Raw genomic sequence first — 27979 nt, forward strand, 5'->3', positions numbered from 1 at the left:
TGGCCGGTTCCTGTCAAAACTTTTCTTACCATTAATAATAAATTCCTATTTTTACCTCCTATAGGTCCCAATTCTCCTAATTATTAATCCCCATTGGTAAAAAATAGAAAGTTTGACTAACAAGTGCTTATGAGATGCAAAACCATGCACTAAAGTCTCCACTACTATATGTTTAATTTTTTTTTATAAATTTTTATATGTTCAATTTTCGTCACAGTTATTGATACTCGTATTTAACAAATAATGAATTGGAGAGAATAGTAAGGATGTTGGATCTTTTAAATATATAGTCGGTGATTCGGTTTCTAAATTCTCAGTAGAAAAAATTAGTTAGGAGGGAAGAATTTGTCATATGTTTGGGCCATGAGCCGATTGTTGTGAACTAATAGATCCAAGCCACAAGTGGACGGTAAAGTTTTGAATCATTGGTCCAATCTCGACCTAACATCATACTTGTGTAAGAATTTGGTGAAGACGTCTAACTATTCCTTTGTGGGTCTGGGTATTTGCTCAATTAGCTTTTGTGCAAGTCCAAATGGATCGTGAAATGAAAATAAAGCATTTTCACATGTGAAAAGATTGAATGGATGAAAAAAAAAAAGTCAAAGGCTAAAAATTATAACAAGGCAGACACGATTGATTTTAGTTCTCAATAGAACTCTAACGAAGACACTCTACAAGCAAGGAAAACTTTGAAGATCGGTAAGTAGTTGGGTCTTTAAGCAAACATTGAAGGTATTTTTTTAAGAACTCCAAAGTTGTTTATCTTTTTAAGGTGTGCTTGTGGTCGTTCTTTTGCGGTTTCTCCTTTTGTTATTTGTCGTTAGTAGTTTTTGACGTGTCTTCGAATTCGGATTCCCTGTTGTAGTTGTTTCACGCAGTAGACAATCTCGGCCGTAGATTTATGACCGGGCAACACAAATTAATTTACTGTTCATTTAATATTCATTTAATATTTTAACACAGTTTACAATCTCATCCATTCATTTTTTATTGGACGATCTACATTAGTTACTGCGTTGGCACAGTGATTGTAAACGCAATAACTGTGTAATATCCAATCCCATGTGTTTTTCATCTAGGGGATTTTCAATTTACTTATCTTACGGAGTTGTTGAAAATTAATAGGTATTTTATTTTTGGTCATATGTTATGCTTTTCGTTTTGTACCTCTTCCGGTTGAATCTCTCGTTATGACCATTTACATTTTTTTTTTACCATTGCTAATTTACATATTATGACATATAATTAGCTTAAAAAATATGGCAAGTGTTTTTTCTCCTCCAATATATAAGTTATATAGAAAAAGTGACAAACACCACCAAAATTTATACACACAATTATAAAGTTTTAAATGCAAACCCAGATAAAAATATATGATTCAACAATATTGATATTGTCAGTTGAGTTATATGACAAAACAAACTAAGTACTAAATTTTGCAAAGTCTAAGACTTCAACCTTGATCAAAGAGGATAAAGAGGTCTTCATCCTAACCTAGATGAACTATGGATATATGTATGCGCTAATGTATACCTACGACTACGAGAGTTATAACCCATCCAAATCCAAATGTGCAATAAAGACACTAAAGTGAGAAACTAGTCAATTGGAAAAACAGCATAAAGAATTACCAAACCCAAACTAGTCAGAAACAACAAATGAAAACTCCCAATTTTCCCCCCAAATCAAAACTAAGAACGAATCTTAGTTATGTTCAGTAATTAACAAAATCGTATCAAAAGACTCATTCCTAAAAATGTTTTTTTTACAATAATATAATAGTACATGTCAAAATACTTTACATTGGTTCAATTTAATCACCTTATGTAGTTGGACTTGGCTTATCACTTGTAAGTAATTCATAATAATGTGATTGGCATGAGTAAAAAATAAATAATATGATAATTGACATATTAATATTAGTCTTGTCTTACACAACAAATACATATAGTACTAATAATCAGTCTACTAAGGAATATTATACGGATCATCATGTTAGTTAAATTAGTGTCAAAATCATTACTAAGCTCCATTTACTTGACATAAGTGGATTGTATGATACTATGATCATATATAAAAAAGTACTAATGCATTTATGTGAGAAAAGGGGGGTGTAAATTAAGTTGTTCACGAGTATCCCCTGCCTTATCATTCTGTTTCCAACTTTCACCGTTTATTCTCTTCACTAGATTGGTTACCAAACTATTCCTAAAGAGGTCCCCTTTATTAGGGCATGTGGTCCAAATTGTGTAAGTCACATTCAGTTAAGTGTTCTTCTCACGTGATTTATCCTACCCACATCAATACAAAAAAAATAATAAATGAAAAAAAAGATGGGTGGGGTGAAAAAATAAATAATGATGAAAGAGTGGAGTGGTAAAGTGTGTAAATGTTTTTTAAATTGATTTTATTTTCTTTTCCAACCTAACAATAACAAACAATCTACTAGTACTCCACATTCTCTGGGATATGAAGTTCATGCGAATGGGAAATCATAGTGTTGACTATTTGAGTAACATGCGTACTTTGTCTGTCACGTGCTATATCACTGCCATTTGCACCTCTATTTAGATCCTCATCATCATTATAAGCACACATTCACACAATAATTAAATTAACAATGGAGACTTTAATTAGTCTTTTTATAAAAATTATTAGCTTATTCAACTCAACCCGGATAAAGTGGTTGGTTTAAAAAAATACTAGATTTTTTGTTAAAAAAAACGAATTTGTCCCTATCTTATTGTATACTAATAACATACTATATAGTACTAGTATTAGATCTCGATCGTCCATTTGATGAGAAGTATTCGAAAGGCATTGTTAACAAGTTTAAAGAGGATATATACTCGGTTCTCATATAGTCAACAATTTGACATTCACTCATACGAAACATCGATAATTGTTCAATTAAAATCAAAAGTTTTAAATTTAAGTTTAACATTTTTAAATTATAAAATAAAAACATATACACCGTCTAATTCCTAAAGAAGTACTTACAAAAAAAATTAAAAATTCCTAAAGAAGTAATTAAGTTGTCATGAAAAATTGTATTTTTTATTTTTATCATTATGACCAAGTCTATGGAAGTGAAACTTGGTGAAAGACTTGCAAATTGGACAAAGTGTACAAAAAATTATGTTGAAGGGTCTGGAGGACCTTGATGAATAGCAACGGATAAATATTATTATTATTATTATAAGAGAGACATCATATTTTCACTCAAAACTTATATCAGATATATATGAGTCATCTCTCTTATATATCAAATATTTTTTTTCATTTATATTCTATGTAAGACTTTACCAGACACACTTAAAACTCGACGCATAATTTACCTTGTGATCTTTCTATCTGATTTCTACTCTTAACGTAAAACTTAACCTGATCATAGCTTATTTACTATAAGCACATAAAATAAAAGTGGCACTAGCGAGGGTGAGGGACATCATAGGGCCCCGTGAACTATAGATTAAAAAACAAATTAACAAATATTATACAAACGGGGTAGTTGGGTGCATTGTTTTTCTAAAGTTTTGGATACCATTTACTACATGGATATGAACAATATATAGGCCAAAAGGTGTTTTAATTAATTGAAAAATATATAAAATATGGGTGGAAGATCAAATATCAAGGAGAGGTTACAGGGTTGGTGTCAATTGTTTGTTTGTAACAGACACCAAAGGTATAATCTGTTTCCTTTTGTCAGGAGCAATATATAATTATGCATAAATCCATCAAAATTATATTAATTTTTTTTAGAATATATTTAGTACTATACTATATGATATTTATTTTTAAATTTTTGGGGTGTAAGTATTTATTTAACTTGCTTCATGTACGTTTATGGAGGAAGGTTCTGTATGTAGGTACGCTAATTTTGTTCTTAGATTAGGTTTGTCGTCTTGTTCAAATCTCACTGTTTTCATATTCAAGCCTAAAGTAGTAGTATGCGTTTAATTATTGATATGAAACAGTGAGTTAAACTGTGAAAGATGATTATGTATATTTTTATAAGACTGTTTAAGTTAAAAGTCTTGTTGCCTTGCCTATAGTGTGCTAATTATTTATTAGAGGAATCTGCGTATATATTATATGACCACCAGTTGTTCCTTTATTTTGACATGTATGATTACCACTTAGTCATTTTTTTTAAGATAAAGTAAAATATATTACATGAGAGACTTGCGACTGAAAAAAAAAATACTATATATTGTTACAGCTTCGCAATGAAATTAATCAATTAAATTATCTCGAACATGCTATCTCTTAATCGTGCAAAAGTTCACGCACCATTAATTTAATAATGTTTGGTTTAGATTCATCAGGAGTATCGATCATATTCATAACTAAAAATATATAATAATATATCACACTTCAAAGGTATAAACAAATAGTTAAAATTAAAACACAAATAACATTACAACAATAGTTGTAACAAAAAAAAAAAAAATACAACAATAGCAAAAAAATGTGATTTCAAGCATACTGAAAGATAGAATCTGATAGGTGTTAAAATTCATGCCTACCAAAAAATATAATCTAATAGGTGTTAAAATTAGAAATCGAAGATGTACATTTTAGCCTACTAAGTTTTATCTTCCGATAAGGTGTCAGCAGATTTTAACTTCCGGTAGACACTTTTAAGTTTTAACGATAATTTTGGAATCTTTGGAAGGGCTTTGAGCAATTAAGGGGGGACGAAGAGCAATTTCCCTATGCATTTGGATGTGTGGGCTGAAGCCCAAACTTATAGACAGTGTAAAATTGACCGTTTTATTTGTACTAATCAATCATCCTATTGGGGGGTCAAATAATTGAATTAAACAATCAAATTGCATATTCATTCATAATATCATAGAAGAAAATTACTCACAACTAATTTGTGTTTGGTGAAGATTTTTTTTTAATGACAAAGAAATATGTTAATATGGAAAACAATATAAGTAGTATTCATAAGATGAAATTAAGTGCAAGTGGTATTGTTCCCACTAACAAAAAAAATAGGCTAAACAAAAAATAAAATTGAAATTCCTATCTCAAGATACAATTCATAAAAAAGACATAGTAACCCAACATGTTTACTCAAAAATCAATGTCAAGAGATGCTTTTGATTGTGTCAACAATCTTTGCGGCACTTTAGTTTTTTATCCGAGAAGATCAAATCATTACAAAATTTCTAAATGACCCACAAAGTTGTATCATATCAACATCATCCCCCTAATAGCCTTTTTATGTCTTGCAAAGAAGCTACAAGTCTCGAACAAAATAAAAAGTTTCTCCAATAATACCATCGAAACACCTAACCATTTGAAAATATTGTACAAAATTTTCCTTGCATACTCACATTTTACAAAGAGATGCTCTGTCTCCCTCTCAAGTCCTAAGCTGATAATGTCCCTTTAGATTGAGTGTATTAATCTCTACACCCAAATTTTTGGTTATTGAATGAATCCATCTAAAATGCAATGAAAGAGTATAAGAATAATTTTAATCAAAGTTACAAACTTTGGGGTGGCATTATTTCATAAATTATTTATTATGTACAATACATAGAGATGCTGAAGCTGCATCATTAGTTTTTCCACTCTAATTCAGTACTATACTTTCTGAAGAGTGAATTAGGACTAACATCAAATCAAATACTACAAAAACTTACAAGTGTTACAAAGAAAAAACACAAACCAAAAAAACAAATTATATACACAAATTAAACACCTTCACATCTTCAATTTTCATATACCAAATATTGAAGATGGAAGCAATCATCATAGTTATATCTTTGGCCACCACTTTTTTTTTTTTAAGGAGGAACCAGCAGATCAACGCTTGCCGGACTCGACGCCCACCGACTTCAATGTCTCAGCGGATCGAGGACTGCAACAAAACACATCCACATCAATAAAAAAAATTCGATATTCAATAATTTATAGATTATTTTACGCACAAAAAACCATAACAGCCCTTAACAGTCCGGGTCCCTCTTTTAGGCGATCCCGACACTGCCACCTCACGATCTTCTCTACTATCCTCTCTGGTAGAGTTTTTGCTTTCCGTGGGAATCGAACCACATACCTGGAGTTCAAGTACGTGTTCAATTCATTCTTACTACTAATTGAGTAAAGAATATCGTGAGGTGGCAGTGTCGGGATCGCCTAAGAGAGGGTCCCAGGCTGTTACACAAAATATAATGATTAGCAAAAGAATGAAGTTAATTATAATTACCGGGTGAAAGGATTAGGGTGAACAGGATCATTGACAGTAGGGTTACTATCTTGAATATGAGCCATTTTTCTTAAGAAGGAACCATTGATGAATTTATCAGCAGAGTTGATGGAACGATCAGGATCATAAGCTTCAGGATATGATTCTCTTCTTTTCTTGTTGACATGAACACTTGGAGAACGTGCCAATTGTTGAAAGGCAGAGTGTGATGCAAGTACAACAGCCACACCAACCATTCCACACACAATGTACACTGGTGCTAACTCTGCCTTCAGTGTCATCACCCTATACCATCACCATTAGTTCGAGTTGGGTCAAAAGTCCGTATTTTTTACAACAAACTCAAATCAGTCCAACTCGATGATGAGTGGATTGATTTGAATCAGATAATTCGATCATGCGAAATAACTTTAAAAAAAAAATTAGGATGAGGAGATGGTGCCCTAGTCTAAAGCAGAAAATATCTTAGGGTTCAAAGGATGCTTACAAAGTTATTTACATTTAAATCCCTCCAAAGACATTAGATAGACTCAAAGCCGAGACCCCTCGAATTTCAGACCTGTCTTTTTACCACTAGACCAAGTCTTTGGAGTTATGTATATAAGTCGCATATACAAGTTGTTATTATTTTTTTGAAAATGCATCAAAATTAAATTCAATTGTAAATATACTTTTTATTTAGAAAATTTAAAATTAACTATTGATGTATGTGCGCACCTAGAATTGTGGGCAGCATCCACGGTTGTGGACGCATGTTTCATTTTTGGAGTAGTGACCGTAGCAAATGATCTCCTTCCGGATGCTCCCAATTGAGTCACCATGAATCGCAAATTTCTCTGCATGTTTACAAAAATTGGATATTAAAAAATGAAAAAAATTATACAGGTATTCATTTTTCTATCATGTCTTGTAAAAAAGAGAAAATAACATGTTTTGTTTTCTACAAGAATTAATGAGTGTAAAAGAAATTGGAAAATGAAATTGTTTTACCGTTGCAGTGAAAGCCATTTCTTGTTGTAGATAAAATCAAATAAGGTAGATAAAAAATGATGTTATTGTAGATCATAATCCATTTATATAGGACTTAGAAAAATATTGTGTGATAGTATAAATAAAGGAAATGTTTATGACCATAGAAAAAAGCTTCCTAAAACAATGCTTTTGATTTCCATTTGTGAGCTTATTTTGATGAATGTGGTTATGGATAATACAATAAGCTACAGAATCGGCATAACCATTAATCACTTAGGTAAAGCAAATCCCTCAAAGCCAATTATAAGAGGGATTGTCAACGAAGTGGTTTGACTTTTGATCCTTCAAATTTGGGTTGATGGTTGGAAATTTTTGTGACCATTGGAAAAATAAGGTATTTTAAATTATTAAAAAAAGATAATAACAAAGTGAAGAGTTTTTTGTGAAATAGTTAGAGTTAATTTCAATTTGTTTGGTAAAGTTTTATTTTAAGTATTTTAATTGAGTAAAAAAAAAGTATAATTTGGCTATTTTTGGTCGATAGAGTTAATTGGGTTAAGTCGTTTTTTTTAAGGAATAGTTGGGCCAAGTAGTTTGACACTTTTTTGTTTTAGCTTTGGGCCTTTGGCTTTTTTATACTTGAATTTCTTTTGGCACCCTTGTGTTTCTCATGTGCCCTGCTTATTTTTATTTTTACTTTTCCGTTATTTAAATAGCGAACGTTATATTGGTTCAAAAAAAAAAATAGTGAACATTATAAAAATAAGAAATTTGAAAAAAAAATAAACTGTCCACTACTTAACTAGCTAACATCCATATACATATTTGTTATCTACTTAACTAGCTAACACACCCTATAAATGAAATTTTCAGGATTTTACATGTCAACGTGCATGAAACCTGTTTTTACTATTCCCTTTGTCTCAAAATATAAGAATCCACTGACCATTATACGTATGCCAATACATAATTTTGATTATGGATATCTTTAACCGTCTATTAGTAAAAATTATAAAAATTTGATATTTTAAAAATTTTCATCGAAACAAATCAAGCAAGATCTTATATCATAATATTTACATGTATATACTTTTAAAAAAATATGGTCAAAACAAGACATATAAATAATGCATTTAGTCAAAGTAGGTCTTATAAAATGGGACGGAGAGAGTAGTACAATTTCGTATTCTTAAGTTATTTGTTTTTTCAGATATTGATATTCCTCAAGATTCTCGAGTTGATACGATGCAAGACATTACTGCAATGTTTTTTCATATATACGAAGTATTAGCTAGTTAAGTACTATGTGGACAATATTTTTCCCTAATTTCTCATTTTTATATTGTTCGCTACTTAACCGGTTGGTCTGGTATGATTTTTAAAACATTGAAAAGTAGTGATATGATTCCAAGTCATGGCCTTAGAAATTGAGTTTGGCCAAACTCATGATCTTAGGATTCACTTGGGAGCCCGTATGATTCATAAGAGAATTACTCGCAATTCTTTTATCTTTCTTTCGGATAAAATCGTAAAATTTGTTTACGTGGAAATTAGCTGTTTGTCTTAGCTTTTCTTAGCGTCAAGAAGGTGGTTCTCCAAGATCTAATGTTAATTTTCTCTTGGAAAAACATACCTTGGCTCTCAGCTTACATCGCCCACGGTTAATAATATGGTTCATCACCACTTGTGCTGATTAGCTGATGTTGAAGGGACATGTGTGAATTACTCTTTACATGTATTAGTTATATTTCAAACGGTATTAGTTTACGTGTACAATTTATATCTGGATATCTCGACAAGTCTTTTAAATTTTTTTTTTTTTTGAAGAAGCCAAAATGATATATATTAACACTAACAGCCTCCCCAGCACAAGACGTACCAAGGTAGACTATAAAAATACAAGAGAGTTAGAGAGATACAATCAAAGTAAAATCATACAAGGCTCAAACACAACAATGGACTAGACCACCAGCTATGGTAGTTTAAAGCTAACGTGATGTTCGTCGTCTTCAACCACCTGAAAGAGAAAAGCTTGATCTTGTCCAATAAAATATGAGGTGTGCCCGTTGAGCCTTTGAACAACCGATGATTTCTCTCTGTCCAGATCACCCAAACACAAGCAAGCCACACAAGCTGTAAAAAGGACCGTCTCGCACGAGATCCACCTGATAATGTCGTAAACTGGACAAAATGATCACGCAGAGAGGTGGAATCCACCAAAGAAATCCCAATCCAGTCGCGAACTAAATCCCAAAGCGGTCCAGAAATACCACATGAGAGAAATAAATGATGAGCCGACTCAGTCACTCCACATCCAAAAACACAAGTGGCACCCGTAGTAGACAAAACACCGCGAGTAACCAGATTTGCTCTCGTAGGCAACCTATCCCGCAATAAACGCCAAGCAAAGATGGAAACCTTCAAAGGAACCTGAGGATGCCAAATAAGGTTATCCGCATCGTCCAAAGTAACTGAATCCTGAGACGTCAGAAGCTGATAAACTCCCCCAACCGTATAACCTGTATCAGGGTCAAGACTCCACTGCCACCTGTCAATAGCCTGATCCTGCAAAGAAATGTCAAGAAGTAAAGACTGACACTCCCCCAACATCTCCTCCTCCCACACCCACAATCGCCTCCGCCACTCCCACGCCCCCCCATCTGCCCCCCAACCTAAAGCAAACATATCTGCGACCGAACGAGATTTGGTTACAGCCAACTCAAAAAGGCGCCCAAACCGCTCCCTCAACGAAATCCCATCCAACCACGGATCGGTCCAAAAAAGAGTATCTGACCCATCCCCCACCCTCCTCGAGACATGCTCCCTAAACCAACTGCCTCCTGGCTCGCCAACACCCTCCCTAATACGCTCTATCTCCCTCCACCACACCGACCCTTTCTGACCTCCTGCCCGAAGACTACCTCCCTCAAGCCCATACCTAGCTACCAACACTCTAAACCACAACCCCTCTCTATCCACCAGCATCCTCCAACACCACTTCCCCAACAACGCTATGTTGAACTCACGCAACTGTCTAACCCCCAAACCTCCATACTCCTTACGCAAACAAACAGATTTCCAACTAACCCAAGAAATTTTCCTAGAATCCTCACAACCCCCCCAAAAAAATTTAATGAAAAGAGATTCAATAGAGGAAATAATACCTGAGGGAGCTTTGAAGAAAGAAAGGGCGTAGACAGGTAAAGAGGTCAAGACAGACTTTAACAGAACCAGACGACCACCAAAAGACAAAAAGCGACTCTTCCACCCAGACAATCTATTCTTTATATCAATACATTTAAAAGAGAGTTAAATTCAACAAAACAAGTTAACAAACTCTTACAACCCAAAGAACAAAGATTTAAATATCGATAGAGATAGCTGTCTACATTTATCATTCAACCATTAACTCCAACCGAGAAAACCTAATATGTCAAAAGCAAGAGAAACTCCATCCTCTTTCCCCCTTTTGTCTCATGTCATCCCGTGAGCTCCTATCAACTTGTTCCGACCTAAGATAATAAGCTAGCTCATATAAGCTTAGTGTGACTTTATTCACCATCCAAAAACAAAACAAAATCCAATAGAATCAATCATAAACTGTGTTTTTATATGAACAAAAATATTTAAAAGTTTCCCTTCTAATATTGCCGGCAATTGATTGAATATGATTCATGTGATACTATGGTTTTAACAAATGTGGAATATTTGTCAAAAAAGAAAAAACAAATGTGGAATACTTTCTTTGTTTAGATAGATACGTATACATATTGTAATTCTAATTAACTTAGTCTTCGTACTAGTACTTAGTAAAACGACAGAAATTCTACATGACAGACAAAAAACAACATTGTAAGCAAAACAATGTGTCCTAGATTTGTCCTTGTTTAGTACACATGTCTCATATACAACAAACCACTTGTCCTAAACAAACCAGAAAAGACTTGTCGTCAACGGACAAATAGATACAATTTAATAACCAAGATCTCATTCAATCATATATTTCCTCAAAAAAAATAAAAACCATATCATATATTTTATTTCTATACATACATACATACATAAAATATTTATTATTTTCATAAAATAATCAAAACTTTGTTTTGACTAAAACTATTATAATCACAAAATTGAAACAAGGTATTGTCTGGTTTGTTTGTTGTAGGGCTTCTCTCAAGCTGCCATTGTTTTCTGCTATTTTGAAACGGTCTCTCTCTCTCTCTCTGTTTTTCTCTCTCTGTTTCTCTGTTTTCCGCAACATTTTAGGGAAAACACCCATTTGTTTCTGTGATCCTTATCGCTGTTTTTTCATATTTGGGTTTTGTTTTGTTTTGTTTTAGTTTTGTTTGTGTGTAATTTACACCTTCAAAATCGTTTCTTTACCAATTCCAGTTTCATCATATATCATAATATGATCAAAATGTGTTGTTAAAATCTCAAACTTTATTCATCATCATCATTATGATGATACCTTCTTCAATCCCCATTTTCTCTTTTATATCAAAAATCAAAACTTTTGATTCCTAAAAAAAAAAAAAAAAAAAAAAAAACTAAAAAGGTATCCAAATCCCACTTTTCACGCACCGACCCATAAAAAAGGTCAAATTTTTAATCTATTATGATGTAGTGTAGCGTAATTCTTAATCTGATTAATTTGTATAGTTTTTATTTTCATCATTTTCTTTGATGATTCTGTATGTTGACAGTTTCATAGTTGATAGAACTTTTCAAGGTTTGTGCTTTTTTTGCCAGATACTTTTTCTTTTTCATCATTAAAAAAATTCGATTTTTCTGGCTCATTTGTATTGCTTGTCGAATAATTTTAATTGGGTTTGCTTTGTTTTACTTTTATTTTTTATTATTATTCTGCTAAGAATTTTTCATAGTCAATGGAAAAAAAAATGGTTGGTGAGCACAAAATTCTGTGTTTGAATCATGTGAGTGAAGTCAATTTTCTATGAAGGATATATCAAGGAACATACTTTTAGGGTGCCCTTGTTATTTTTTGTCATTTTTTATATTTAAATATTTTTCAATCTATTTTTTTTTATATATAATAATAACTTTGGTGCTGATTTTTTTTTGTTGCGTGAAAAAAGGTCTAATTTTGAAGCTGTGATTTGGTGAAGATGGATTTTGAAGGTGAAGGTATTAGCACACCAAAGAGGGAAATGGAAGGAGAAGGAGGTGTGATGAATTCAAAGATGAAGGGTGCAGGAAACCAAAGCAGCAAAGATATGATTTTCCGAGCTGATAAGATTGATCTCAAGAGTTTGGATGCTCAATTGGAAAAGCACTTAAGTAAGGTTTGGTCAAGAAGTGCCACTTTCAATGAGTCAAAAAGGCCTAGAGAAGAGTGGGAGATTGATTTGGCCAAATTGGATTTAAGGTATATTGTTGCTCATGGTGCTTATGGTACTGTCTATAGAGGAACCTATGATACTCAAGATGTTGCAGGTATTTCCTTGCACTATGTATATGAATTTTATTATTTGTTTGGTTAGAAATTGAAGATATGATTCAATGTTTTTCAATAGTGAAATGTTATGTGTTCTTAATACGATAATCGTTTGGTTTGCTGAACTTTTGAGTCTGGCGGGAAATAGGTTTCCCGCGGTCATGAATTGACGTAGTCAAACATCTCGCCTATTGGATGAAAATCGTATAGCTTGTATTTCAAGTTATGTTTTAAAAGCATATTAATTAGAATTTAATTATGAGCTGTCCGATTTTCATGCAATGGCTGCGTAAACGCAAGATTCCCCCGACAGCAGGGAATCAATGTCCGAGTCTGGAGCATTATTCTTGCCCCAATATATTGGATCTGTTATAATATTATTTAAATGTTTTCCCGTGTTTGAGATGTTATGAATTGCGGTGCTGCTTTCTTATGATTTGCGGCACCGCTTTCTTATGATTTGAGTTTTAATTGTTTCGACAATTTTTTTATTGTCGTCATCTAATGGTCGAATGACACGTCTGCATTTACACAAAACCACATTTTCTTCAATCAAAGTTGATTTTAAGGCTGCAAAAGGGTTTTCCTAAAACACATAATTTTAGCTGTTTTGATAAAGACTGGTGAAAATATCGATTTCAGGTGGATAGAGCATGTACTTAAAAAAAGTTTTTTTTCATGGTGCTGCGGTATAGGAAAAACTATCATACCGCGGTTCCAAACACAATCGAAAGCGTCAATTTTTTTCTTTTGCGTCGATTTGATTCTATTTTATCATTTAAACAGGATCACTTCAATTCAATTTCTTTAACCTCAGTTTTGTTAAAAACAATTCTAAGGCAAATGAACCCTAAATGGCGAGATGCCACATTCTAGAGCGGCTTGTAAATATCCTACTAGCTAATGAAACTTGAGCTTATTATTTTATAAAAGTATATGAACTTATTTAGATTATATCGAACAAAAATGCTACTCCTGATTCTCACTCTATGTCAAACCATATGTTTATGAAAACTCAAAACAAATTTTCGAGGAAAAGAAAAATGAGAAGCAGGATGTTAACTCTGATATCCTTTTGGGTTAGTATGAGCAGTGCAGAATGAAGATATATTTTCTCTTACATTTATATTGTTATTATCTTGAATTATTACAGTCAAGGTGTTGGATTGGGGTGAGGATGGTGTTGCCACTGCTGCGGAAACTGCTGCGTTACGCGCATCTTTTAAGCAGGAGGTTGCTGTCTGGCACAAACTCGACCATCCAAATGTCACCAAAGTAATGACTCTCTTTTAAGTCTCATTTATTGAAATTAATGTCTGCTGCTCGATACAAATTTTTATTGATGAATTGGAATAAATTTTCGGATTAATGATCGTTTTGTATTTATTTCTGTAACACAGTTTGTTGGAGCTTCAATGGGAACTTCGAATCTTAAGATTCCTTCGAAAAACTCTTCAACCGACGATCAAGAAACACTTCCTTCTAGGGCCTGTTGCGTTATTGTCGAGTTTCTTACTGGTGGAACACTAAAACAATACTTAATCAGAAATAGGCGGAAGAAACTTGCTTATAGGGTTGTGGTTCAGCTTGCTTTGGACCTCGCCAGAGGGTATGTCCCTTTTTTCCTATTACTACAATTATAAACTGCAAATCATAAATTGATATTTAGAATGTTAATTTGTCTTCCTTAATATGCAGTCTTAGCTATCTACATTCGAAGAAGATTGTTCACCGTGATGTTAAGACGGAGAATATGTTGCTAGATGGTAGCCGGAATCTAAAGATAGCTGATTTTGGAGTTGCTCGTGTTGAAGCTTTGAATCCAAGTGACATGACCGGTGAAACTGGAACTCTTGGATATATGGCTCCGGAGGTATTGATGCCGCTTTCATAAATATTATATCATATATGTCACTTGCTGTTTCAATGCAATTGCCTCTTTGGATAAACTACGTAATTAAGCTCTTCTAGCACAATCCCTTATTATATAAGTGCTATTGTATAAGCTATTTCTATTACAAAAGATGAAATAAAATCAAACTGTTTTGATATAAGCTATCCTGTAGTGTTAATGGAAATGAGCTATTCTTAGCTTGTCGACAGATAAGCTGTTTCCATAACCTCTCCTAAATAGTTTCACAAGTGCTTATGCCAATAGATAAATTCAAATAGGCCAATCCAAATAGACGTTAAGTATTGTAAAAAAAAAATTGTGATTTCAATTTTTAAGTATGAGTATATATATCTAAGTCACAAATTACTCGCATGATTTGTTAGACAGGCACTTGAAGTTGTTAGGTTGAAATACTAATCTATGCATTACACAATGTGTAGGTTTTGGATGGAAAACCTTACAACAGGACATGTGATGTCTATAGCTTTGGCATTTGCTTGTGGGAAGTTTATTGCTGTGATATGCCCTATGCAGATCTAAGCTTTGCTGACGTGTCTTCTGCTGTCGTCCGTCAGGTACGTTAACGGTTTACAAATCTTTTGTGGAACACTCAAGTTCAACCATAAGTCCGTAACACGTTTGTCTATTTTAATGTTGCATTATGACATGTGGATTTCATACTGTTTCTGTTGTTGCACAGAATTTACGCCCGGATATTCCAAGGTGTTGTCCAAGTGCATTGGCGAGCATCATGCGGAAATGCTGGGATGCGAATCCGAACAAACGTCCAGAAATGAGCGATGTGGTGAAAATGCTAGAAGCACTGGATACAAGCAAAGGTGGCGGCATGATACCTGAAGATCAGAGTTCAGGTTGCTTTTGTTTTTCACCGGCTCGCGGTCCTTAATTTTCCAATTCAATAGGTGAAGCACAGAAAACTGGCGCAATCGGTATTTTATGGTTTCGCCGGTTTTTTTACAGCTTAACAGTTAACATTCTTTCCTTCTTGGTGGAGAGAATGATTGTAAACAGAAAGGAAGAGAATTGTTTTTATGATTGACATTGTTTTTTCTTTTCTTTTTCCCTTTCTTGACAAAGGCTGAATTTATTGCTTCTTAGATATTGTGTTTAGTACTGAAAACTGGTTTTATTTATGCATGAAAAGGGATTATAATTTCTTTCTTTGAGGAGCTAAATTCAAGGTTTTTAAACTCGTATTTTGGAATCGTATGATTCCACTATTAATTTTGAGTCAGCTCATTAGGAAACTCGTACGATTCCATTTGTATTGAGAGTAAACTGAGTTGATTCGGCTGGACACGCCCTAAAGTAGGGCAAACTTGCAGGAAATTGTTAACTGTTTGATTTTTTTTTGTTCTCAATTTTCACATTTTGTTCCTTTTCTTATTGATTTTGTTCACCATTGTATGATTTTATCATGTTAGTTTTTTATTCACTAGTGTTTTTGAATCACATTTTTCACCATTGTGTGATTTCATCTCAAATTTTTATTTGATTTGTTGTTTTTCGTATTATAATTGATTGTATTTTAAATTATTGATTGATGCATTTATTTATGGTATTGTATTTAAGTATATTTGTAATGAATATATGATTTTTTTTCTTGTAAGTACCCTAAGGGTCTGTTTGGTTCGGGGGTTTTGGAGGGGAGGGGAGGGAAGGTGAGGGGATATTTTAAATTAATTGTGTTTGGTTCAATTTTTAGGAGGGGAGGGGAGGTGAGAGGAGGTGAGCAAAATACCTCCAAATCTCAATTTTTGCTTCCCCCCAAATTGGGGGGATTTGGAGGGGAGGGGAGGGGAGGGAAGGAGAAAGATATCATTACCATTTTAATTATTTTGACATAATTGTCCTCATAATTATTTTAAAATGCCAAGATTATCCATTTTTTAGTTCTATTTTTTTTTTCAAACTTTTTTTTATTGTTACGCATGTCTTTTTATATTCATAAACTGTAGTGCTAATTTTTTTTGTATTATATTGTTATCTTGTGAAGTTCATATAATTTTTTGAATCAACGTTGTTATTTTTTTTTTATAGAAAATCAACGTTGTTACTTACTTTTTACCTGCATCATATTAGTTAGTATTTATATGCACTATTATATTTTTTAAAATATCATTAAGTTTGTTACGTTATAACTTATAATATACAAGAGTTTTTTTTTTTACAATATTAATATTAGTACAAGATCTTTATACTTATAAATAAATATTACTTTTTTTGTACAATATCGGTACAAGGTTTTTTTGTTAATAATTATCAAAAAATTCTTTTAAATATATTTATAGGTAATTTAAACTTATAAATATCATTTTTTGGTTAGATCAATTATAAAAATTGAGAAAATATTGTAGATATATAGGTTAATTCGCACCAAGTAGCTATAAAATTGTCAGACTACATGAAAATTATAAGGATAAAAAAGTAAATTAGTTTTAAAATCTCTCCCCTCCCCCTCTTGAACCAAACATATATCTAATTAAAATCTCTCATCTCCCCTCCCTTTTCTTCTTTTGAACCAAACATATGTGTATGTACAAATTTCACCTCCCCTCCCCTCACCTCCCATCCCCTTCATTAAAATACCTCCTCTCCCCTCCCCCCATGTTGAACCAAACAGACCCTAAGGGTTAGAAATTCACCTCAAGGTATAATATAAAGACGTACACACACATGCACACAAGTTAGTCAACCATATAGTATAAAATGATGAAAATTGAAAAACATAATACATACTTTTAGTATAATTTAGAGGTAAAATTTGTGGTCCTCAAATTTGTTGCGTATTTTTATGTACTACTACTTTATATTTTGACTTGTTGCTGTGTCAAAAATAAATAAAAATTGACTTGTTGCCAAATAAAGTAGTTGCAGCAACGTATAAACTTGGTTCAAAGTCTAAATTGATGTGATGCCATATATTGGTATGTGTGGAAACTGGAAAGCATGAGATGGATTTTGATACAAATACATGGAAACTTCTTTTGAACAATTATGGCCAGATAATCTGCATTGATGATGATAAAAATCATTATGAACATTCAGAGAAGTTCTTTCAAGACAAAGCTAATGTGATTGTGTGAAAGGATGAACCTTTCACCCCCGCAATTGCGATCGGAGAGGCTGAAATCAATTAATGTCAGAACTAATTTAGAACCAGCTTAGACGGTCCGGTGGACCGGATACTGTGGTGAAAAAATAACAAAAACGCAATTCCTTGAGTGATAAAGAAGATAATAAATGGAAGAAAAGAAGAAGTAAAAAATATGGAATGAAGGACTAATACTAAGTGTCGGGTAATTTGGATTTTTTTTTTTTTAATGGCAGGTAATTTGGGATCTAAGATATACAAAATATTAACTTTACATTTAATGTTATTCAAGATGTCTTATCTGTTAAGTAGCTCTCGTAGTGATGTGTCATGTTAAGTGACAATGACTTGTTCACATTGATGTCACATGACACAAAATCTTACATGCAAGTTTCATACAAGTTATAAACTATGGATAAACTAACTATACACTTACATTTAACATTCCATGTGACATCTCATCAATTTGAATTTGGATAAACTACATACAGTGTCATTTAATGTGACACATCAACACCTCTAATAAAACTATTTGGCAGATATAGTATTTTTTACTAACGCTAGACAATTTGAAAAGCAGTTCAAAATTTTATAAATCATCATAGTTATAATTTCAAGGCTAATTCTAACATGAACTAGTGACTTAAATTGTGCATGATGCACAAGTTTCAAATAATACTATAACGAATACGAATTTTATAAAATCCACCGTTGGATTGAAAAATTATATCATATAGAAACCGTTAATCTTGATGGATCTCAATAACATATTAAATGATTTTCAATTTTTCTAATTTTTTTTATAAATAATATATATGATATAAACTTTTAATCCAACGATGGATTTTGTAAAATTCGTATTCGTTATAGCATTATTCGAAACTTGTGCACCATACACAACATAAGTCATTATGTGCCAAAGCCTAATTTCAAAATACAAAATGGTGGTTAAAAAAGACAAAATAACCGATATGCAGTAGTTGAGTTTCGAACGCCGATCATTTCACTTATTCACCTTTAAACCGACAATTTTAATTTAAGCGCTTAATTAGTTGAAGATGAATCATGTTTTGAGAAGAATAATTTTAATTTAAACTTTACTTACTCGCAACGGAATTTCAAATTATCGAAATCTTTTCAAATTCAGACAAACACAGATATTTCATAGTATTTATTTTGTTGTTTGTCTGGTTAGTTTGAACTTGATATGATTTACATTCATCAATTGCATTGATATTGTTTTCTCACCCATCAACACCAATGGCTACAACCCTTCATCCATCATCACCTATTCTCTTACTCCCCACAACCCAAAATGCCAAAAACTCATCATCACATAATCACTTACTTCAAAACTGCAAAACCCTCAATGAACTGAAACAATTACACTGTAACATGATGAAGAAAGGTCTTTCTCACAACCCCAAAAACATTAACAAGCTCATTGCTGCTTGTGTTCAAATAGCTACACATGAAAGTTTGAACTATGCTCTAAATGTTTTCAAGGAAGGTGAAAGAACCATGTCTTGTTCCCTTTACAATTGCAACTCTCTGATTAGAGGGTTTGCTTCATCTGGGTTAGGTCAAGAAGCAATTTTTATTTACCTTCATATGATATTAGTGATGGGTATTTTACCTGACAAGTTTACCTTTCCATTTTTGCTTAGTGCTTGTTCTAAGATTATGGCTTTTTCTGAAGGTGTTCAAGTTCATGGGGTGATTTTTAAGATGGGTTTGGAGAAAGATTTATTTGTTGCTAACTCTTTGATACATTTTTATGCTGAATGTGGAAAAGTTGATTTGGGACGAAAGGTGTTTGATAAAATGCTTGAGAGAAATGTTGTGTCGTGGACTAGTTTGATTAATGGTTATAGTGGGGTGAATATGGCTAAGGAGGCTGTGTCTCTGTTCTTTGAGATGGTTGAGGCGGGTGTTGAACCGAATCCTGTGACTATGGTTTGTGCTATATCTGCTTGTGCTAAGTTGAAGGATCTTGAATTGGGTAGAAAAGTGTACGCTTTTATGAACAAGTTGGGGGTGGAACTTAATACGCTTGTGGTGAATGCACTGCTTGATATGTACATGAAATGCGGAGACATGTATGCTGCAAGGGGAATTTTTGATGAATTGGATGATAAGAATTTGGTTATGTATAATACTATCATGTCGAATTGTGTGCAACATGGGCTGGCTGGTGAAGTGCTAGTGGTTTTGGATGAAATGATGCGAAAAGGATGGCGACCAGATAAGGTAACCATGTTATCTACTATTGCAGCTTGTGCACAGTTAGGTGATCTTTCTGTTGGGAAGTCATCTCATGCTTATGTCTTCAGGAATGGTTTAGAGAGTTGGGACAACATTTCCAATGCCATCATTGACATGTACATGAAATGCGGCAAAAGAGAAGCTGCTTGCAAAGTTTTTGACAGTATGTCAAACAAGACGGTGGTGACATGGAATTCGTTAATTGCTGGTTTGGTTAGAGACGGTGACATGGAATTAGCTTTGAGAATCTTTGGTGAGATGCCAGAGAGTGATCTTGTATCCTGGAATACTATGATTGGTCCCATGGTTCAAGCAAGCATGTTTGAGGAAGCAATTGATTTATTTAGGGAGATGCAAAACCAAGGGATTAAAGGAGATAGTGTGACAATGGTGGGCGTTGCATCTGCCTGTGGATATTTAGGAGCTCATGATCTTGCTAAGTGGATCTATACTTACATTGAGAAAAATGACGTTCTCATTGACATGCAACTTGGCACAGCTTTGGTTGACATGTTTTCTAGATGTGGCGATCCTCGAAATGCTATGCGTGTTTTTGAAAATATGGAAAAACGTGATGTGTCTGCTTGGACTGCTGCCATCAGAGTTATGGCAGTGGAAGGAAATGCAAAAGGAGCTATTGACCTTTTTAATGAGATGCTCAAACAAGAGGTGATGCCAGATGATTATGTTTTTGTGGCACTATTGACAGCATGTAGTCATGGTGGATATGTGGACCAAGGGAGGCAACTTTTTTGGTCGATGGAAAAAACCCATGGAGTAAGTCCTCAGATTATTCATTACGGATGTATGGTTGATTTGCTTGGTCGAGCTGGGTTGTTGGAAGAAGCTCTTGATTTCATAAAAAGCATGCCAATGGAACCTAATGATGTTATATGGGGATCTTTTATAGCAGCTTGTCGGAAACACAAAAACGTTGAATTGGCACGTTGTGCAGATGAAAAGATAACTCAATTAGACCCAGAAAGAGTTGGGGTTCATGTGCTCCTATCCAATATCTATGCAGCAGCTGGAAAATGGACTGATGTAGCTAGAGTGAGGTTGCAAATGAAGGAGAAAGGGTTTCAGAAAGTAGCTGGATCAAGCTCGATAGAAGTTCACGGATTAATTCGCGAGTTCACCTCTGGTGACGAATCACATACAGAGAACACCCAAATTGGATTAATGCTACAGGAAATAAACTGCAGGCTAAGTCAGGTGGGGTATGTTCCTGATACAACCAATGTCTTACTTGATATTGATGAGAAGGAGAAAAAGCATTTGCTCTGCAGACATAGTGAAAAACTAGCCCTGGCATATGGATTAATCAATACCAGTAAAGGAATACCTATACGGGTAATAAAAAATCTGAGAATGTGTTCTGATTGTCACTCGTTTGCAAAATTAGTGTCAAAACTATACAGTAGGGAAATAGCTGTTCGAGATAATAACAGGTATCATTTTTTCAAGGAAGGATTCTGTTCTTGTAGAGATTATTGGTAGTAGAATTACAAAGATGAACTTTTGACCTGTGGTTTACAAATAAATTTCACTAATGGCAATTTTATTGAAGTTAAAAATGTACTGATCAGCCTCTGTTTCTTTTTCTTTTTTCTAAGTATGGCTCTTCAAGGGAAAAATAACCAAACAATACATTAACTAATACACAAGAACCAGTAATCTCGGAAATCAAAGGAAACAACTAAAAACCTGTTTGTTTTAAATCATGTTAAGTATTTTTTTTTTTGTTCAACAAAATTCACAACATGCTGTAACTTGAGGAGGTCATACAAAATTTTCAATCCAGGACTGTAACTAAGACTACAATATCATTGGCAGACACATAATGAGATGCAGCCATGTATTTAAAAGGAAAATAATCTAAAACAGAAAACAAGGAGGCTCATGATGTGCCCTGTAATGTTGGGAAAATGGAATCAATAAAACCATTGTACATTGGGTCCTTTTTCCAGAGATCGGCAAGATGCAAATGGGATATAGATTGGCGATGGATTTCTTCCATGAGCCATATGGTAGTTTCAGCTTTGCATGGATGAATTATGTCGTCTAAGCGCTTATACTCATCCTCACTGCCAATTCTCATTTGGTCCCATTGTTTAAGGAGGATGTTTGTGAGGTAATGAAGAGGTTGTCCATATAGCTTCTTAATGGATTTGCCTAATTCCATCCACGAGGTAAATGGGATGACAGAGCCTCGATTACTCGGGATTGGGATCTGCTCCATGTAATCCTGATACATTGCTGCTCGTCTGATGAGTACATCTGCATATAAGCACAAACGGGTTTGCATTACTTTCATAAGTAATCATCTAACAGTGGATAAAGTGTAAGTAACTATGCCTAAAACAAAACCATAAACTCATATCAATACACACCATTGTGAGGTTGATTTTGATTCTGTAATTTGAGTATACACACCATTAACTACCACATGATTAATTATTAGCATAGGAAACTAATCGAAGGAATAATTCAGCATATGTTCTAAATAGAAAATTACAAAAATTGGAAGGCGTGGATTTTTTTATAGTTCCGTGAGAATTCAAGGGCAAGATATATTACCAAAAAAATAAAACGGAATACCTGAGGAGTTGATATCTGTAGAAGGTATTTTGATTGGAATGTTATTTGTTGGAAGATTGGGCATGAGATTTGTAAGAAAGCCCTTACTGGTGGAGTTTGGCGAAGAAGTGTACAGCGATGATTGAAATGGCCTCTTCATCGCAATCGCAGAACATACTCCTCTTCCTGCCCGACACAAACATGCATAATTATGATTAACTAATATATTAAAACCTACAAGGGTTAAAATAATCTCAGAAAGTAACTAATAAATTCAAAACCAGTGCAGTTCGTGTTTTTTAGAATAATTTAGAGCTCAGCTCCAGTTAATCAATGTTCATACTGCAAACCCTCACTTGCTGTCAGAGAAATCCACGATTTCAACTTAACCGTATTAATAACTGCACTACTATTCTTTTAACTTCATACACATCATTTACCACTCTATATATACAGAGAGAGTGCTTAATTTTCATAAAATACTTGTAAAATTAAGAAAATAATTGTTGTGATATTTTCTTTGTTTATAAAAAATATACTAGTGCAAAACTTGCACGGTTGCACAGAACACATTGATTTCTACACATATTCTTAAACCACTTGTGTGGGTGATAAAGTATTTACTAAAGTTAAATATTAATTCAGTTGGTTGGGCAAGACACTTCAAAAGCATTAGAGTAAGCTTCACAAAGAAAAATTTCAGTCAGAGCAAAACTCTATACAACAGGTTTTTGACAGTTAAGTCTCATACAAGCTGATGAGTATGTAATATTGGCCATTTGGATAATTTTTATATGATACCTGTATTAAGTGTTCCAATATTTTTTGCATCGACATTTTCAGATAAGTATTCTGCATAAAAAATTGAATGATTTCGTAAAACTAAGCCTAGAAACAATGCTATCTTAATAAATAAAAAATGAATTCACATGTAATGTAAGTTAATAAATAAATGATTAGTAACTAAACCAATCTTTTTACCTTCGACATTCTCAAGATGAGTGGTAGAACGAATTTCTGGTTCCCCGGGGGATCCATGACTACCTGATATCAATGATCGTCCAAATATTGCAGCAGATTTGTTACGATTGATAAATGAAGTTTCTTGCTCCTTAGAATAATATGACAGAGGCATTGCCATGGAGTGTTTACTTGTCTCATTATATGCGGCTGGTCTGGATAAATGATTCTCTGTGGCATGGACATCATTGAGTGAAAATAGTAAGAAATATAACAAAGTGGGAGAACTTAAGTGGTTATAACTCAGATATTAATTCAGTTGGTTGGGCAAGATGCTTACAAAAGCAATAGAGTAAAGCTTTGCAAAGAAAAATTTCAGTCAGAACAAACATTTTATTACAGTTAAACTTTATAGAATAGGTCTTTGACAATTAAGTCTCAAACAGGCTGATAAGCATGTAAATATTAGCCATTTCGAAATATTGTATACAATACATGTATTAAGCACTCCAATATTATTTCTATTGATATTTTCAGATAAGTCCTCTGCATAAAAAAATTGAATGATTTTGTAAAGCTAAGCATAGAAATAATGCTATCTTAATTTTTTTTAAATTGAACTTGCGTGTAAGTTAATAAATAAATGATTAGTGACTAAACCAATCTTTTTACCTTCAACTTCCTCAAGATGAGTGGTAGAAGTAGAACGAATTTCTGGTTCCCCGGGGGATACATGATGGTTTTCTCCAATAATACGTCTACCTGATATCAATGAATGTCCATATATTACAGTATTACGATTGATAAATGAAGTTTCTTGCTCCTTAGAATTAAATGACAGAGGCACTGACATCGAGGGTCTGCCTGTCTCAGTATACATGACTGGTCTGGATAAATGATTCCCTGTGGCATAGACATCATTGAATGAAAATAGTAAGAAATATAACAAAGCAGAAGAACATAAGTGGTTATAACTCATATTAATAGTAAGGTTTAACAATACCATCATTGGCGTAATGAGGCATCTTTTCACTTTCAGGAGATATCCTGAATCTGCTAGGCCTTTTTTCATTTAAAATCATTTTTCGTTTCAAACGTGCCTCTCCTGAACGTTTTTTCCAAATCTGTTTATCCATGGCTGTGCACACACAAAAAATCCGATAAGAAAGCATGATATGAGGAAAAACTAGTACAATAAAACAGATGAATATTAAACACATGCATGCATATAAGCAAATAAATTGTCTAAAGTTGTTCCCATCTATCATATTTAAAAGCCTGGACTTATAAACTAATATTTATTCCTTTTAAACATTAACCTTATCAATTTTGAATAAAATGCTGCACAGAAAAAGTAGTAATGGCTAATGCAGCTTACCAATATCAGGATAATCATGGAAATTATTCACCAGCTTTGGAGTATGAACCTTCCAAAAAAGAATTAAAATAACATCACATATTGTGCCCTAGAAATATGTAAAAAATCACAAACAATGGAGGAGGTATACCTACAGATGTTCAACTTTTTTGGCCTTAATTTCTCTGGGAGTACAGCACTATACACTTGTTCTGCTCAGAAGTAAAGATCAAAGACTGAAGATATCAACACCATGCCAAAGATCAAGAAATACAAATATTAGAATGATTACCCTTAATAGAAGTTATGTGATGTATTTAGAGGGAGATTATGAAATCTATTTTCTGAATTTCTCTTATATTGATTTTTCTGAATATTACAATAAGAAACAATCCATTTATAGATTCTTCTAGGTAGGGCCAAGAGTCTAACCAACTAACAGCTGTCAGTTAGTTAGTTAGTTACAACCAGTTATGAGCAGTTACAAGAGAATGTATTATATGTGGCAAGGACTACATAAGCTCTTAAGAGTTTGAGTTAAACTATTCCTGTAATGAACCTTGACATCTAACGTGAAAATAATTAAAAGAACAAAAATCCGTAATCTGTATAGCGGCCTTCGTTAATATTATAGTTGGTGATATAATATAACTGAATCTCCTAACACGGGGCCTGAATTTAGTATCGGGATTATAAAATTGCTGATTTTGTTGATATGGTTTCAAGTTCCTGCAAGATAAGATTTAGAGTGTGCTTATATGCTTCAATGTAGATTAAAAACATTAATGATATAATGGTCAATGTTGAATATCAGTTTGTTTTCTACTTTTTTCTTTCTTTTGTACTTTAAGGTAACTTCCATATCATGTACATGTGCTGCACGATAACCGTTTTGACACGTATTTTGAGGAACATCTAACTAAAGTTAAAGGTGAAGCTAAATTGCTATGAAGCACTTAGAATGATACTCAGAAAAATCTAGACAGCAATCGAAGTGCTAAAACAATATTAGTGATTTAGATACTTGCGAAAAACATATAAAACAACCGAATGAGTCATATTAAGAATGTCTACCTTTAGTTTCTTGCCTCCCTTAAAAATCTGGTAAATGTTTTGCTCAACAATGTTTTAGCCCAACACAATGTATAGTATCATAAATTACAAATCATTAAATTACCTTCTAAAGATTTTAAATTTAGGAAGTTACAAATGTTTTACAGGCAATGTTTATTAAAATTTGGGTTTGCGGTTGTGTTTCTAAGCAATAGGAAAAATCAAAGGATATATACACACACACAATCTAAGAAAGTTGTAATAATGTCTTCAATAGGATAAAAAAAAAAGGTGTAATAGTTTTGTAGTATGCATTATATTTATCAATTTAACCTATCAGCGGCCAACTAAAGCTGAACTCTAAAAAGCAATAAACTCATTCCAACATAGTCTCTTTTAGCCTCACTGAGAAATAGTTTGGGAAGTCTTTTTAAATATATATCTATATAGTTAGCCTGACTCATTCCAACATATCTTGAAGGTTTATAAGTTGGAAACTTGAACAGAGCTAACTTTAGAGTAGACCTATGCAGTAAGAAGCAGATAGTGACCATAACAGCCGACCCCCAAAAAGCTATAGTGGCATGACATATTCGTAACTAATTATTGAAGTTAATTGCTACTGATATTTCAAACATAATATAATTATACAGCAATATAGGAAATAAGGTCTAGCCTCCAAGCCTCAAAATAACACATCAAAGCATTCGATTAAATGCAAGTGATTCTTTAAATGGTATCACTATCATCATCATCATCATCATCATCAACTTGTTCAGGTTCTTCCTCATCATTATCATGTGCAATTTGGTTCATCATTCTTTGTAGGCCCCCAATGACTGTTGCTGGCTCCATGAGACCATTCTTCTCCTCCCCTGTTTTTCTATTTTCTACAACTATGCGTCAACAATCCCCTCAATTATGGCCTCGTCTTGCTATTATGATCTTTGAGGGTTATATACTGATTTGGAGGAATGTTGTTAATGTAGTTGGGGCTGGTGACTAGCAACATTCACTTGTTGCCAACAAAGAATGAGGAACTAAGCTGCCCTTATAGACCCACAAAACATAGAGGAAGATACGCATTGCCTGTCGTCCTCTATGTTTTTTGTGTCCATAAGCAAACAGATTACACATGATAATGATGAGGAAGAGCTTGAACATGATGATGGGGAAGATGTGCAATTTTCAGCATTGGAGGCTAGAACTTCTTTGCTATTTTGAAATATTAGTAGAAATGAACGATGATGAGTTATGAATACGTGTCTAGTTTTGGGCATTCTATATATTTTCATATGTATATGGTATAACTATAAAGTGATAGTATTGTTTCCCTGGACTTCAACATAGACCACTATACCGTTTTGAGGGCCGGCCGCCGCTACACTACACTATCTACTACTAACGACATAGTTGGAGAGGGGCTATCCTCCCTTCCGCTTCTCTCTTCTTCCCCTCGACGCCCTCCCTCCCGACTCTCAAACAAAACCTTAATTTTAGAAGCAAATGAAGTGCACAAAAACCAAAATCATTCACACAGCTCGCAATTCTAAGATGAGAATTTCAAAATGGAATTTCCTAAATTCTAGTTAATTAATACTCTCTTCGGTCCTAACTATAAGAGACAGTTGGGTCGACAAAGAGGGAAACCCTTTGCAATAAAGTCAATTGTGAATGCATGAGTTATGACCCTGTTGACCAAACTAGAGTGCATGGAAATGCAGCGATTTCAATATTAATTTAATGAGAAATCCAATAATAAACCAATTAAAAGTAATGACAAAACTAGAACCTAAAAAACAGAGAGCAGTTGAAAAACATAAGAGAAAGAATTGAACCTTGTAGAGGACTGACTGAACCACAGAGAAGATAAACCAAATAGCTTGAAATGTGCAAACCCTAAACCTTGGACAGGATCGCCTATCTGCTCTGCAGAGAAAGAAGAAACTACCAAATGAGGTTAATTAATGGTCCATTAATGGACCATTAATACAGCTAGCATCAAGGTAGAGATATTAATGAAATAGGTTTGACCGAGTTAGACTTTGCAAAGTTCAAGTGTATCTCATTTAAAAAATTAATGCCGAAGTTTC

The 27979-nt window shown here is 33.5% G+C and overlaps 4 protein-coding genes across 21 annotated transcripts; 2 read left to right on the top strand and 2 right to left on the bottom strand.

Moving 5' to 3' along the window:
• Positions 1-5494: 5494 nt before the first annotated feature.
• On the bottom strand, positions 5495-7473 carry LOC123909150. Its single transcript, XM_045959929.1, has 4 exons — positions 7223-7473; positions 6950-7068; positions 6233-6517; positions 5495-5884 (listed from the first exon to the last, which is right to left on the bottom strand). Exons 1-4 carry the CDS (start codon positions 7238-7240, stop codon positions 5830-5832), a joined length of 477 nt encoding a protein of 158 aa, XP_045815885.1. The 5' UTR covers positions 7241-7473; the 3' UTR covers positions 5495-5829.
• A 3730-nt stretch (positions 7474-11203) lies between these two features.
• LOC123909148 (serine/threonine-protein kinase STY13-like) lies at positions 11204-15752 on the top strand. Of its 4 annotated transcripts, none has more exons than XM_045959928.1 (7): positions 11204-11411; positions 12304-12661; positions 13816-13937; positions 14063-14271; positions 14361-14535; positions 14997-15131; positions 15257-15752. In XM_045959928.1, the coding sequence occupies exons 2-7, from the start codon at positions 12334-12336 to the stop codon at positions 15461-15463; spliced, it is 1176 nt and encodes a 391-aa protein (XP_045815884.1). In that variant the 5' UTR covers positions 11204-11411; positions 12304-12333; the 3' UTR covers positions 15464-15752. The 4 variants fall into 4 exon arrangements, with proteins under 4 accessions (XP_045815884.1, XP_045815881.1, XP_045815882.1 ...); XM_045959925.1 differs by lacking the exon at positions 11204-11411 and adding an exon at positions 11520-11803; XM_045959926.1 differs by lacking the exon at positions 11204-11411 and adding an exon at positions 12010-12141.
• Positions 15753-18742: 2990 nt separating this feature from the next.
• LOC123908654 (pentatricopeptide repeat-containing protein At3g22690) lies at positions 18743-21517 on the top strand. Its single transcript, XM_045959346.1, has one exon. The coding sequence runs from the start codon at positions 18932-18934 to the stop codon at positions 21434-21436; it is 2505 nt and encodes an 834-aa protein (XP_045815302.1). The 5' UTR covers positions 18743-18931; the 3' UTR covers positions 21437-21517.
• Positions 21518-21646: 129 nt separating this feature from the next.
• On the bottom strand, positions 21647-27953 carry LOC123908655. 15 transcript variants are annotated; one of them, XM_045959360.1, is made up of 10 exons: positions 27725-27949; positions 24985-25069; positions 24855-24903; positions 24480-24614; positions 24328-24379; positions 24149-24238; positions 23498-23707; positions 23318-23368; positions 22538-22702; positions 21647-22216 (listed from the first exon to the last, which is right to left on the bottom strand). In XM_045959360.1, the coding sequence occupies exons 4-10, from the start codon at positions 24546-24548 to the stop codon at positions 21837-21839; spliced, it is 1017 nt and encodes a 338-aa protein (XP_045815316.1). In that variant the 5' UTR covers positions 24549-24614; positions 24855-24903; positions 24985-25069; positions 27725-27949; the 3' UTR covers positions 21647-21836. The 15 variants fall into 15 exon arrangements, with proteins under 15 accessions (XP_045815316.1, XP_045815317.1, XP_045815318.1 ...); XM_045959361.1 differs by having other exon boundaries at positions 24985-25562; XM_045959362.1 differs by lacking the exon at positions 23318-23368 and having other exon boundaries at positions 24989-25562; positions 27725-27953.
• Positions 27954-27979: the final 26 nt, after the last annotated feature.

The sequence above is a fragment of the Trifolium pratense genome, linkage group LG2 (assembly GCF_020283565.1).
Source record: "Trifolium pratense cultivar HEN17-A07 linkage group LG2, ARS_RC_1.1, whole genome shotgun sequence".
In the NCBI taxonomy this organism is placed as follows: domain Eukaryota; kingdom Viridiplantae; phylum Streptophyta; class Magnoliopsida; order Fabales; family Fabaceae; genus Trifolium; species Trifolium pratense.

Excerpts from the sequence above, each read along its gene's own strand:
- LOC123909150 (XM_045959929.1), bottom strand. Across the intron at positions 6,518-6,949 it reads GATGCTGCCCACAATTCTAG|GGTGATGACACTGAAGGCAG; the intron begins GTGCGCACATAC and ends GTGATGGTATAG. Across the intron at positions 5,885-6,232 it reads CACCCTAATCCTTTCACCCG|TCCTCGATCCGCTGAGACAT; the intron begins GTAATTATAATT and ends GTTTTGTTGCAG.
- LOC123909148 (XM_045959928.1), top strand. The coding sequence starts at position 12,334 with ATGGATTTTGAAGGTGAAGGTATTAGCACACCAAAGAGGGAAATGGAA. Across the intron at positions 12,662-13,815 it reads TGATACTCAAGATGTTGCAG|TCAAGGTGTTGGATTGGGGT; the intron begins GTATTTCCTTGC and ends GAATTATTACAG. Across the intron at positions 14,536-14,996 it reads TTGGATATATGGCTCCGGAG|GTTTTGGATGGAAAACCTTA; the intron begins GTATTGATGCCG and ends CACAATGTGTAG.
- LOC123908654 (XM_045959346.1), top strand. The coding sequence starts at position 18,932 with ATGGCTACAACCCTTCATCCATCATCACCTATTCTCTTACTCCCCACA.
- LOC123908655 (XM_045959354.1), bottom strand. The coding sequence starts at position 24,548 with ATGAAAAAAGGCCTAGCAGATTCAGGATATCTCCTGAAAGTGAAAAGA. Across the intron at positions 23,369-23,497 it reads TCATCTTGAGAATGTCGAAG|AATACTTATCTGAAAATGTC; the intron begins GTAAAAAGATTG and ends TTTTTTATGCAG. Across the intron at positions 22,217-22,537 it reads TACAGATATCAACTCCTCAG|ATGTACTCATCAGACGAGCA; the intron begins GTATTCCGTTTT and ends GCTTATATGCAG.